Below are 13,771 nucleotides of genomic sequence, written 5' to 3'. Positions count from 1 at the left end.
TTGTGAGACTTGGCTCGTTGTGATTTTCTTTAAGAGTGAATGTGGGCTACGGACGAGGGGGGAGCCTAGGTAAGTAGTACATGCAAGGAAAGGGTCAGGCAGAAGTCGTGGCAGAGGATAGCTTCCATAGTGACAATGAGTTCCATGAATGAGAAGACCTTTTTGTTATAAAACCGCTTTCCTACTTATACAATACCTAAGCAGGGCAGATTTTGAAAATGGAAAATCAGGGCAGGTCATATTAAACTAGACAAAATATAATTGTTTTTTATTGTCCAGGACGTCTGTTGACGATGTTTTTCTGGATTGGGAGGGTTTTAGGTGGGAAGTTGGTGTGATCAAGAATGGGGGGCAAATTTTAAATTTTGGATTGTCTGTTCGAACTTTGCACCTCCTGATCAATCAGATCCTGTTTTGAGTGATCATCGTTTTGAGATATATTGTAGGAATTTTAAGGGCGACCTGATGTTGGATGAAGGTAAACAATTGTTGAAAACCCAGATTAGGCATAACTAGACATATGAGTAATTCCTAAGATTGTTGTTGTTTCTGCTTTTATTAAACAAAGTGAGGATGCAGGTGTAGCAGCAGTGTTGTACAAATCGGGTAAGAGGAAGGCCCTTGAAGACCTAGGCTATTTCATTGTGGGCAATGTGGGAGACCAGAGGAGTGATCTTTCGGGATACTCAGTGGGGAGCAAATACGCACTTATTTCCTTGTACTCTCTTTAGCACATATGCACAGATTGTTAATACAAAAATTACAATCTATAAGGGTGGGTCTACTGCAGGACAGCCTAATTGAAATGGTAGCTCCATTCAAGTGTTGCCTCATGTAAGTGTTTTGCCTGCATTATGTCTTGGATCATGTGTGTATTAGCCTGCAAAATGCAAAAAAAACACCTCAAAAGCAGGGCGCACCGGCGCGGCCTGCTTTTGGGGTGTTTTTTTGCATTTTGTTTTTTTATATAGGCTGTTTTTTCGACCGAAATGAGAGGTTGTTCAGGTGTCCCATTATTTACACTTGCATTTGCTTAGTGGAATTTCCTCCGCTCAGATTGGTAGGCACTTGATAGGAAAGACTGCTGCTCTCACGATTGCATTCTAGAAAATCGGCCTTGAATTCCTCCTCCCAAGGCCTTTCCATGAAGCATCATGTGTTGGGTTTGAATTCTGGAGGACTTGCTTTGTTGGACTGCCCCCAAAATACTATCAAAGAGTGGATGCAGAATTTTCAAGCTAAGCAAGTCATGGGAGCTGTGCCATTCACCCCATTCTCACAATACACGACAAGTTCGCCAAGATCCTTACATTTTGAAAGATCCTTACCTGACCCACTCTGAGCTTCCCCATATCACAAAACGAGCCCTAAGCTTACCCATCATGTCACACAAATGAGCCTTGCCTACTGAGGTCCTCAATTTGGGACATCCTACCAAAGTAAATTCACTCAACTCCCTCAACCCAGAAAGTGTGAATTTCTCCAGCATTTCTGAATTCTCAAAGCCTTTCAAGCTCTGCACCTTCCTGCAGTCAACAACATGCAAGACACGGAGGCTAGGAAGAGACCCTGGCCCAATTATTTCCACCATATTGTGGCAGAGGCACAAATTGAGGGTTGTCAGGCTTCCAAACCCAGTTTTCAGATTCACTCTCTCTAGCCTCTCACACAATAGGACATCAAGGTGTTGTAGCGTGGACGCCGATGAGGAAAGATCTGGAAGCTCTGTAGCAGTGTGCAAGTAATGTAGCTGCAAACTTACAACGCTGGCAGACAAAAAGCCCAATTGTCCTTGCTTGAAAAAGGAGGACTGCACTGTTATTTGTTTCAACTGTGGGCATCCAACCATGAAGTCTTTCCCTTCCAATAAATACCTCCCATTCCTTTCCTTGTTGTGACTGGCCTCAAGATTTTAGTTGACTGCAAGATTTTAGTGGCTTCTCATCCATGTTTTTATTGATGGCTCAGAGTACGATATTCTGTGTTAGATTTTCGTTGACTGGCCTCAAGATTTAAGCTGGCTTCCGGTTGCTTGCTCTTGATATCTTGAATAATTTCACATAGCAGAGTTACTTTCATCTACCTTTGCTTAATTATGCACGGGGCCTAATTCTGTAGAATCTAATGGACAATGAAATGCTTTCCAGCTGTGCTGGTGTATGGCATGTTGACTAGCATCCTAAAGTTTTAGCATCTTGGCGGCATTCAATTGAAAGCCAAGTGTTGCCTGCAACTGTTCATTTCTATAATAATAAAAGTATAATAAAAGCTATAATATATTAGATTATATTGGTGATCATGTCATATAATTTCTCTCTGTTTGAAATGCAATAGCTTGTTGACAGATTAGTAGAAACTGCATGTATAAATGCCAGTATAAATGGCCTGCAAATTGCAAAAAAAAAACCCCAAAAGCAGGGCGCGTCGACACGGCCTACTTTTAGGGTGTTTTTTTCAATTTGAGATGCTTTTTTTAACAAAGACTTTTTTGCTTGTGTCTCTTTGCAGTCCTGCGGCTATTGCTGGGGGTCGTAAGCGATTGAGGAAAACCAGAGGTTCATCTCAACTTAATGTAGACTCAATGCAATAGGAGAGTCAAGATGACACTTCATTGCAAAATGATGTGGAGGAAGAGATTGAGAGCCAAAATTTGGATGCTTCAGTGGTTGTTCCACTTGATGAAAGGATTGCTCAACAAGAGGCAAGTACGATGATTGTCCCTTATGTTGTTAGGCCAGAGGTACAATCTGTAGAGCAATCCAATGAAGAGAACAAGATTTACATGGACATGGGAGAGGACATTCTTCAGAAAACAAGGATGTTTAGCTGTCACCATTGTCCACCCATTCGCATGGACATCTACTATTAAAGAATGCTTCAAAGAAACAAAAGTGAAGCATTGTCGTGTGTTTTGTACTATTATTGACCCTACCAGGGTTAGTGAGATTGCCTTTCTTACAAAGTTTACAAAGGATGAACTAGTGAGTCCCCTTATTCCTCTTTTTAGTTATTAAAGTTCTCAAGTTTATTTATGTTTATGTGAATTAATCTTGCTTATGAACATGTAGTCTGAATACACATGCCTTGGTGACCACAACCTTGAGGGATGAGCTAGTAAATTGTGCAAATATTTGTTCTGTTGATCATGGGGAGTACCTCAAAGACCTACCCGAGAGAGATAGAATGTTGATTGCACGTATCAGAAAGAAGAGTACCAAAGGTGTTGAGCCATGGTATCCTCTCATCCATAGAGATCTCAAAAAGCTAGTTTTTAATGTAATTTTTATGTAGTATATATTTCTAACATGAATTTAGTATTCCTTAATGTAAGCTTGTCACAATGGATTTGACTCCTTCCCTTATTTTTCTAGGTGCAAATAAGTAAAGCATTAAACAAGAAGGTTGAAGATGCAAGACTGAAAATGTCAGATGAAGAGCTTCGATTGTTTGAAGAGAAGGAGAACGAGGAGTTGGCTTCAAGATATGGTGATATGATTGGAAAGGTGAGTCTTTCTCAATGAAAAACTGTGTGTGTATTTACTTTGTTTAGATAAACTATTGAATTCACTAAGTTAATTTTAGATCCTTAATATTGTCGATCCCAAGCATGGAGATACTTGGCGGTCAAAGGTATGGTCTCTCAAATGGGGGCCCGAAAGCTTTGCAACGCTTGAGAAATTGAATTTATTGGCTTTATGTGATGTTCAAATTATTGAATTCACTAAGTTAATTTTAGATCCTTAATATTGTCGATCCCAAGCATGGAGATACTTGGCGGTCAAAGGTATGGTCTCTCAAATGGGGGCCCGAAAGCTTTGCAACGCTTGAGAAATTGAATTTATTGGCTTTATGTGATGTTCAAATGGAGTCAAAAATCTTTTGGATGACTTTGTTGGAGGCAAACAAAGCCACAAGATCTATGTATGGTCTTGCACGAGGGGATCATCTTTATAGAGAGTGAGTTCCTAACAATTTTTTATGATCGTATACATTGCATGGTTTATAGGCTAACAAAAATAATACATGAAATTATGTTTTTTTCTTAATTAAAGTTGGCTTAGAAGAGAAGCTATTCTTGAGAAGATATACCATAAAGCTAAGGAGGTGCTGGTCGATTTTATGGATGTGCCGGGAGGGGTGACTGTGCCTCTTGATCTCTCTCTATTTGACTACTATGAAGAGGTGAAGATAGAGATGAGGACACATTTGTTTCCTCTTGAGGTTTGAGGAGAGCCAAAGGAGAAAAAGAGCAATGATAAACCTGTTAAGAAAGAGGATATGATATTGAAAGCCTCTATGAGGCTACTTTTTAGGTGAACATGTGTGAATGAATTTATTTGATAGTTACTTTAATTTCATAACGAAGATAAAATCATGTTTTTGATAATTGTTTCATTGTCCATGGTAGGTACTTTGCTTGCTTGCAAGAAAAAGGTCATGTTCCAAGTATTCCAGTAAGGGAAAATCAATGGATTTTGACCCTAAATGAAGAGACTTGTATGTACCCACGTGCTATGCATCAATGTACACGATGGGAGCTTGACAATTGTCCATGGTGGATAGATCTTGAAGGAGGTTATGTATTGAATAGAGAGAAGGACCTCTATTCACAAATATCAACCATGGTTCCAAAAGAAGTGGACCAAAGAAAGAGTATGATAATTTGAAATTTTGTATAAGTGATGTTTTGAATCATGTATTATGTCTTGTAATTTGCCTTGTTTTTTTTAAATGTAAATATGATTTGTTGGTATTCAATAATGTTTTGTTCTTTATTCTAATGTTGTGTAGATAAACAAAAAGAGAAGCATGTTGAGAAACAAACGATTGATGTTGAAAGCCAAAAGTCCTTTGATATTTCTCATCATATGGAGGACTTGGAAACAGAGGATTTCACTCAAGGTTTGAATTCCAAGATCCATATCTATTTTGATTCTTTAGTAAATATTTTAATAGCGTTTATATACACATGCACTCACACACATACATACCTACTTACTTTTGTAAGTATACATACATATATAAATGTCTCTGTATGCATGTAAGTACTTATATATATATATGTATATATATATATATATATATATCATGTTTCTGCATACATTAGTCTATTTGTGTATGTCTCTCAAGTATCCACGTGATGTCTTTGCATTTATGTGTGAGAGTGTGCATACATACACAAAGACTCTCTCTCTCTCTCTCTCTCTCTCTCTCTCTCTCTCTCTCTCTCTCTCTCTCTTCTCTTATCCATATGTGTTTTGAGAGGAAAACCTTATTGATATCATGCTCTTGTGATCCTGAAGGGAATTCTCTTAAAGGTCAAAAGAGGCTTTCCAAAAGGACTACACAATTTATTTATCTTGCAGCGCATTCTTTGGGATGCACGCCTCATGTTGAGAATCCCAAAAGCATTGTAGTGGTTGGTGATTACATCATCATTGGGAAGGATTTTGCGGGAGGAAGAAAAAATGATACCTTCTATAGTGTGCACGAGTTCATCAAGAAAAATAAGCCTTCAGGGGTTAATTATACAAAGAGGGGAAAAGCTGTGGATTGGGCAGCTGACTTCATTTTCCTTGACTTGCCATTTGGAGGCACTCAAGGTGGTGACGATCCTTGTCCCACCTGGGATTTTGTTTTTGAGGATCATGTGCGCTATGGGATTGCTTTGGCAGCATCTACTTTGGTAGACTTGGGATGGTTATTGGTGATGGCCTCTATGGCAGGTATTTGTTAAAGTTAATAGTTGTTAACATTTATGTTTATTTTGGTTTCTACTTATTGAAACTTTTCTAAGATGGTGCAATTATATTATAGGTGATTCCACAAGTGGGTGGATCGAACGCTATGTTGGCGTTTACGATTTGGAGATAGTGAGACGAGTGGTTGTCATTCACCATTCTACATATGGATACAAGGAGATTGGTGGTATTCGCATAGATGTGAGTATAGTGATGATTATATTATGTTCAAATGCTCAAAACTACATTTTTTTCTTAAATTAAGGTTTAATTGGATATTATTATCTTTTGTTGCTAGTGTTCTACGTCAATGCTTTTTATGGTTCGACGTCGAGCTACAGATCCTCCTATTTTCATTGCAGAGAGTACACCCCTCTTTGAGTACTTCGGCATGCATCCTTTAGATATCCTCGCCTATCATTATCTTCCGGATGATTTGCGTGATTTGGACCCCATCGGGCAGCAGTGGCGTGGGGGACTAGAGAGGAGTCATACATTTTTAGCATGCTTTGTATACCTGTACTGTTGTCGAGGTGGTGTGTGCATTGAGATGGGATGTGGTACTACACGTATTCTTAAGACATGCATGCACACTGGTAGAGTATGTGCATCTATCGATGTTGATACATTCTTGATGTAGAGCCTCTCCTTTTGGCTTACATGTAACAGAGCAGCCATGACGATGTTAGTAGGCTGCAGGCAGATGATGAGGTGGATCCACTTGCAGGTTTCAATCCATATGACTAGTGAGGCCCTCGTCTCTTGAGACTATTACTATTATGGACTTCTTCAAAGTGTGGTTTGTTTTTATGTGATGTTTGGTTTGTATTGCCATGTTTAATTATGCTCTTGTTTTGTTGCAGAGTGACATTTATGTAAAACTCATTGGTTTTGGAACATGGTTGCTTCGGTTATGTTATGTTCTTGGATGTTATGTTGTTCATATGTTAATCTTCTCCCTTTGTATGGATTTTTTGTTATAGAAATTTATTGCTAGCTCTAGGTAAATAGTAGTATTTCAATATATGCTTATGCGATGTTTGGCTTCTATTGCCATATTTGGATATGCTTTTGTTTTATCATGGTTGATGACAATATATGGAATACTCACAATTTAGGAAACACATTTTACATTGGAAATGTTATGTATTAGATGTTATATTTGAATATGTTAATTATTTTCCTTTGTATGGATTTCTTGATATGTATTAAGATCTCGTTTGTTCCTTCCATGCAAAGTCAATTACCCGTGTATGCCGAAGCAATGGCAAAGAGCATGTGTAGAGACAAATGATTCGACATGGAACGGGAAGAGCGCCGCTTCATTCGAAACCTTTACATTGATGATGAATGTGAATCATTGTAAATTACTGTGACATTTTGTTTCATTGATCGTACATGAAATCCTTATTTTCAACTATAATCTGTTATGTCTTTTTTATAACAAAAATTTAGTATCCAAGAGTCTTCCATTTAAATGTGTATTGTTATTGTTGCAATCTTGCATTCTCTCTCACACACACACTCTCTCTCTAGACATGAGATTAGGGTGTATATAAATAAACAATTGATTTAGGCATTCCGTTCGTATTGATCAATGCAGTATGTATCCTCTTGTAGGTAAAGTTCTCTATGTCCTTTTCAAGTAACGAAATCCATTCTTATCAATATGTATTCGAGAACGGAATAGGAGCATGTATTGAAGTGACTCAGACCACCTAGTCTAATAGGAGTACCCTTCCGCCAAGACCTACTCGGAAACTAGGATCACTTGGAAAACCTCGCTCGGAGAACGGCAACACTTGTCTTGTGTGTGTGTGTGTGTGTGTGTGTGTGTGTGTGTGGCTATGTGGACAAATATATGTGGGAGCCACCCCCTGAATAGGCAACCTGTGGCCAACTAAGTGCCCCAACCGTGGTCAAAGCAAGGCCAGTGAGTCGGATTTCAACAACAATTTTTGTTTTGTTTTTCCCATTTTTGGGTCTGAACGGACCGAACGGACAAAAACCCCCCAGCCTATCGCCCTCCAGCCCCGGTGGCCCCCACACACAACACGACAAAGCTTAGCACAGTTTGCAGCTAAAGATGAGCAAGCTCTTGGAATTTTACTCACTTCGCGTGACGACAACTTTGTGCATTATTTAGATTATTGCATCACTGCACACGATGCATGGATAACTTTAGAGCAACATTTTGGTGCTATTGCCAAGCATTCCAAAATTGCATTAAAAATGCAACTTTATGACTTTCTTATGGAACCTGGAGAAGATGTGTAATCTCTAGTCAATAGGCTCAAAAGTATTTGCACACAGTTGACATATATGAAATTCCCTGTAGATAACGAAGACCAGATGTTGTGCTTCTCAAAGCAGTACCAGATGCGGATTTTGGGGAAATTGTAATAGTACTTAAAGAAAAAGACCCAATTCTCAAAATTGAAGATGTGATAAACTCTATTCAAGAGCACAAAAAGAAACTCAAAGGCAATCAAATTGTGCTTATGTAGTCTCATCCACAAGCTACAACCACAATCACAAAAGGAACTTAAAGTGCACACAATGTGGCAGAACAAATCACCTTTCAAAGGATTGCTCTGAAATCAACCCTTGTCACATTTGTGGAAAAAACAACCATGCTACAAAGTATTGTAGACTGAACAATAAATCTTCACAGGGTACCAATCACAAAGAGCATTTCAAAGATCAAACAAAAGAAAAAATTAACCTTACCACCTCTGGAAATTCTGACGAAGATAACGACAACAATATAGGCTTGGTTTATGATGATGGACTGTGAGCATTCTCTCTATTGTACCTTACCCTCTATTTGTGCCAGGGGAGGCTTGTGTGTGCCTACAACCTGATGTTTTGTATGCCTACACTCTTTGTGTGTATCATTTAATGGCCTAGTAACTTGTGTGTAGCAGAAAATAACATGAACACAGTGAGCATTTTAGTAGAATAGATTCCTAATGAGAATAACAAGAGTGATTGGGTGGAGAGAGAAACTGAAAGTATAACACCTAGTTAGATAGCATGAAAAATACTTCAAAAGAGAGAGAAATTAAGCTATTGACAACAGTTGAGGATCTGATTTACATGGAGCTGGTCCCCCCTCCAAAAGGATTTGTATTATGGTTTCTCCCATCAAGAGAGATATTTTACAATACAATTCTTTGTGTTCCTTCAATACTAGCTAGTGCAATGAAGATGGAAGCTTCAAGCACTAAGAAAAACACTTATAAAACACAACATCAATTCCCCCACGTTCCCAGACCCAAGACCTCACACACCTTTGAAGATGGTGAGAGCTAGCGGGGTATGAGAGTAGATTGCGAGGAAGAAGGAGTGGTCTTACGAGAAAGATGTACATTTACTCACATAATCACTCATGTTACAATAGCTTAACTTAGTAATTATCATGGTAGAGGAGATAAGCATGCATTAAAGCTTGGCTCTTGGTTGGATTTGCATCACAAAGCCAAGAGTTGTTGGTGTAGGCCTCCCTTCTCACAAGCTTGGAGTAGGTGATAAGCTTTCCATTAAAGCTTGAGAAGGAGAGAGAGAGAGAGAGTCTTCCTGCTCCACACACGAGAATGTGTGTGTGTTTAAGTGATAATGCCTTGAGAAAATCAGCCCCCCCTCTCTCTTGGTCGACCCCTCTTGCTATTTGCTCATGCTCACACCCTATTGGCCCATGCCAGGCTTAGCCAATGAAATTTAAGCATCATAAGTGATAGATTTTTGACACGTGTCCCCCTTTCCCATTTTGTGATAGATTTAGGTAATTAATTAATGCAACTAAACATTCATTGTACCCCTTTGTCTCCTGGCCAATAGGAATGAGGCAAGCCATTGGGCTGTTGAATGCTCATTGGACCCCTTGGGAGACTGTCCAATAGTCTTCTAGAGAGCTTAATTTTTATTGGTTCTTTAATTAGATGTTTTTAAATTAATTAAACTAGATTTTCTCTAGCCTAATTCTCATTGGTCCACCTCCATGGCCATCTAATAGTATTTGAGTACACCTTGTGGGCATATGGCCTAGGGAGCTGACATGTGTCCATCATTCCCTTTGTGTAAAGGGAGCTTGTGTGAGTGTGTGTGTGTGTTTCTCTCTCATCTACAACTTCTAGGGCTCACCCCCTCCTATGTAGGGATGCATAAAGACTTTTTGAGCACACACAAAGCATCCAATTTTCCGAGGCTTTTGACATTTGGACACAACCTTTGAATTTTGGAACCTTAGCATTTTGGAAGTCTTAATGGGCTGAACCTTAGGGTCTTTTTAAGCCCATTGTTGCACCTTGCTCTTTTGCAGATGGCCCCCGCTTTGGATCCCTACTGTGGCCGGTCTGCCAACTTAACCAATATTCTACCTTTTTCCCCCTTGGCACTTTCCCATATTAAATGATCAGTTTAACATGAGAAAATCATTTAGGAGAATTAGATATTAGTTATTATGACATTGTGTCTAGGAGAGACAACTTTGTGTTCAAGGGGAGGCTTGTGAGTTGTGTGCCTCACCGTAGTGTGTTTTGAGGGAAAGATTGTGTGAGTGATAAAACCCACATAGGGGAGGATTGTTGGGATGCGAGGTTTGTTGCATCTCTTGTGTGAACAACCCCTTCCACCTCATGTGTCAAGCCATTTGAAGAACCTCTTACAACTCTTTTGTAAAGAACAACCACTTGTATTTGTGCACAGACAACCACATCTTGTGCTCATGTGTCAAAAGGCTGTCTATTTGTATAAGCCTATATAGAGTCACATTGTGCTCAATAAATGTAACCTTTACCATTTGAAATATACCCTATTGTATTGTGCAATAGTCTCTCTCTAGCAAGCTTTACAGTAACCTTCCCAAAGCATGTCACTAGCATGAATGGCACGCTAACCTGTCCACCTTAACCCTACAATAATCATCAACAAAAGTCACAAAGTAAAGGTAATTTTTGAAGGACGGAGTTTGCATGGGCCCACAAACATCACTATGCAAAAGCTGCAACCTGCATGTGGCCCTAATTGAGCCATCATTTGGAAACTTTGAATGCTGCATCTTACCCAAATTACAGCCTTCACAAGCGTGTTTGATAGTTGCTTCACGAGGCGAAAGAGAAGCAACCATATCAGATATCTGCAAACATAGCAAACTAGTAAAATTTAGATGACCAAACCATGCATGCCAAAGTTTGCACTGAAATAGCCTTTGAATCCACAACTGCATTTGTGAAATTCTACCCACACTTTTCATACAAAGTGAGCTTATACAGCCCATTATGTAAAATGCGAGATGCAACAATTCCATCATCAAAATTGAGATCATGTACTATACATTTGTCATCCACAAATTTGACTTCAAGACTAAGTCTAGAAAGTGCAGATATAGATAGAAGATTCATCTTGATCCCAGGTACATAAAGTGCATCAACAAGTGTGAAAGAACTAACATTTGTAGCAATAAGAACAATCTTTCCAGCTCCCTGAACCAGAAAAGAGGCATTGTTGGCACAAGTAACTGAATTCCCATGAGGGACAGACTCAAGAGAGGTAGTGTGCTTTATAGCACCCTTGTCAAAATACCACACGTGAATTTGCAGCAACTGACATGCATGCATCATGGACAATATAATTATAAGTACACTCTACACTAAAAGCCCATCACCATCACCATCACAATCTCCTTTCACAGAAGATTCAACAATAGCTGCATTTGAGTCTACATCAACATCACCATCACAATCTCCTTTCACAGAAGACTCAACAATAGCTGCATGTGTAGTGGAACCACCCTCTTTCTTCTTAGACCCTTTGGCCTTCAACTTAGGACACTACTTGATCAAGTGATCATTAGATTTACAATAATGGAAACGCATCTTATTTTTTCCCTTATCACCAGAATTTCCAGATGAATTGCTGAGAACAGAAGCATTAGGAACATGTGATTTTCCACTTGCAAAAGAACCTTGAGCAGTGGCTGCTTTACTGTTACCACCTTTTCTTTGAGTAGCAATAAAGGCCTGCTCAATTGCACATTGTCTACTCCTATTTTTTCTAGAAAGCCAATCTTGCAAGAATGTGCATAATGCATCAAACTTGACAACTTCAAGATTGTCTTGGGTCTAAGTCTCCAAGTACTAGCAAAAGTCTGACCTAAGAATTTGGCAAGGCATCAAGAACAGCGTGCACAAGGAAGCTATCTAGAATGACTTCACCTGTAGAAATAAGTTGCTCATTGATATCCTTGGCACCAGCAAGTAAAGTGTCCATATCATCTTCCTCATGCATAATCTTTGATTCCAGCTCTTTACGCAACAATGCAATTTTAGCCTCATTGGGACTTGCATAAAGACCATCCCAAGCTTGCTTTGTAAATTTTGTTGAGCGAATAAGGGGAGTAATAGTGCGCTTCATAAAAAACACAATCAATGGATGAGCCTGCGCATCTTTTACATCCCAATGATCTTGCTCAGTTGTAGGCAAAACAACTCTAACAACAACAATCCTTGCAACAACTTGCAACATCCTCAGCATTGCCTACATCCTTAGAACCAGGACATACATAAATGCCCTACACAATACATTAGGCAAAATTTGGACTCACAAAGGGGCCTTATAAGGAGTTTGACTTCTTCTCTCATGTCCAAAACGGGCGTGCGGTAAAATTTTTGCAAATCAACTCTAAACTTGGCGGAGATTTGACAGTTAGAATCTACTCTTCAAGCTCTTTCTATTGATATATAGCACGCCATGAGATTCCTCATATATTGAAAGATTCTATTTTTTATTCTCTTGTGATGTGACAACTCCCTCTAGAATTTAGAGAATAAAAAATAGAATCTTTCAAAATATGAAGAATCTCGTGGCGTGCTATAGATCAATATAAAGAGCTTGAAGAGTAGATTCTAACTGCCAAATCTCCGCCAAGTTTAGAGTTGATTTGCAAAAATTTTACTGCACGCCCGTTTTGGACATGAGAGAGGAAGTCAAACTACTTATAAGGCCCCTTTGTGAGTCCAAATTTTGCCTAATGTTCCAGACACCCTTTGACACAAGAACATGTTGTATCATGTAAGCCCACATAGGGCCCGGGGGATTCACTCTATATACAAAATAGGACGCCACCTACGAGCGGACAACTTTGATAAAACCCTTATATACGACTCATATTAGGAAATATGGTCCCCCTTTCTATGCTTATATGACAATCAATGTAGAAAACTATCATACCCCTATCTTACATATAAATTTAGGTCTCACATGATCAAACTAAGTAAAACTAGTGAAACAGCGTGTAGCCTAGTGACTAGCAACGTACTAAGGAACCACTAATTTTGATAACTAGATGTACGCTCAATGTGTTTCAGTTTGACTTTAAAACTATGTGCCCGTTCAGCGTCCACTCTAGCCGCTTGTTCAATTATGACCCATATAAATTACTCAGAAAACATGCTTATAAAGTTGTGTTAGGTTCTCCGTGTAAATTTCCATTTGTACAAACTCGTTATAGCTTTCATCCCTCAACAAATAAACTATAATCACAAAACAAGAAACTGATACAAAGCAATGTTAGTTCTTGCATGTAAGTTGTAGCTATTGACTCACAAGTTTGTGGGAAGACTCTATTGGGAAGAAATAATTTTGAAACACAAAGTCTTCCTCTCATTTTTCCCTTTTCTCACCCCCCCCCCCCATAAATATGATACCCCCTCCCTTATTTTTAAGCTTGGGAGATAAATTATTGGGGGCCTGTCCCTAACTTATACGCTTATGTAACTTGTAAAAAACAAACCCCTCCCTTGCACTTACATGGTGCGGTAAGTTTTCCATGGCGAATCCCCCGGGACATAGGATAATTTTCCCCATCGAATCTGTCCTCCAGCAACAAACATCTTGAACACATCTGTGTTGTTGTCAGCCATGGTAAATGTTTCACTTGATGTGAAAACTACCCGAAAAGAGGAGAAACAAAGCAGGAATAACATGTGCCATATAGCAGAAAACAACACACAAAAATGTTGCACAAAATG

General features: G+C 39.1%; 1 protein-coding gene and 1 pseudogene across 1 annotated transcript; one reads left to right on the top strand and one right to left on the bottom strand.

Moving 5' to 3' along the window:
* Positions 1–1,090: 1,090 nt before the first annotated feature.
* LOC147430541 (uncharacterized) lies at positions 1,091–1,849 on the bottom strand. The gene is made up of 2 exons (XM_086494400.1): positions 1,329–1,849; positions 1,091–1,256 (listed from the first exon to the last, which is right to left on the bottom strand). Exons 1-2 carry the CDS (start codon positions 1,847–1,849, stop codon positions 1,091–1,093), a joined length of 687 nt encoding a protein of 228 aa, XP_086350526.1.
* Positions 1,850–2,581: 732 nt separating this feature from the next.
* On the top strand, positions 2,582–7,117 carry LOC147430540 (uncharacterized; annotated as a pseudogene).
* The last annotated feature ends 6,654 nt before the right edge of the window (positions 7,118–13,771 follow it).

The sequence above is a fragment of the Adiantum capillus-veneris genome, chromosome 21 (assembly GCF_014529385.1).
Source record: "Adiantum capillus-veneris isolate H3 chromosome 21, ASM1452938v2, whole genome shotgun sequence".
Classification (NCBI taxonomy): Eukaryota; Viridiplantae; Streptophyta; class Polypodiopsida; order Polypodiales; family Pteridaceae; genus Adiantum; species Adiantum capillus-veneris.
The sequence above is the reverse complement of the archived record's forward strand: the minus strand, read 5'-3'. Positions and strand labels throughout refer to the sequence as shown.

Coding starts and splice junctions, on each gene's coding strand:
- LOC147430541 (XM_086494400.1), bottom strand. CDS start 1,849: ATGGTTGGATGCCCACAGTTGAAACAAATAACAGTGCAGTCCTCCTTT. Junction 1,257..1,328: donor GGAAGCTCAGAGTGGGTCAG/GTAAGGATCTTT, acceptor TGAATGGCACAG/CTCCCATGACTTGCTTAGCT.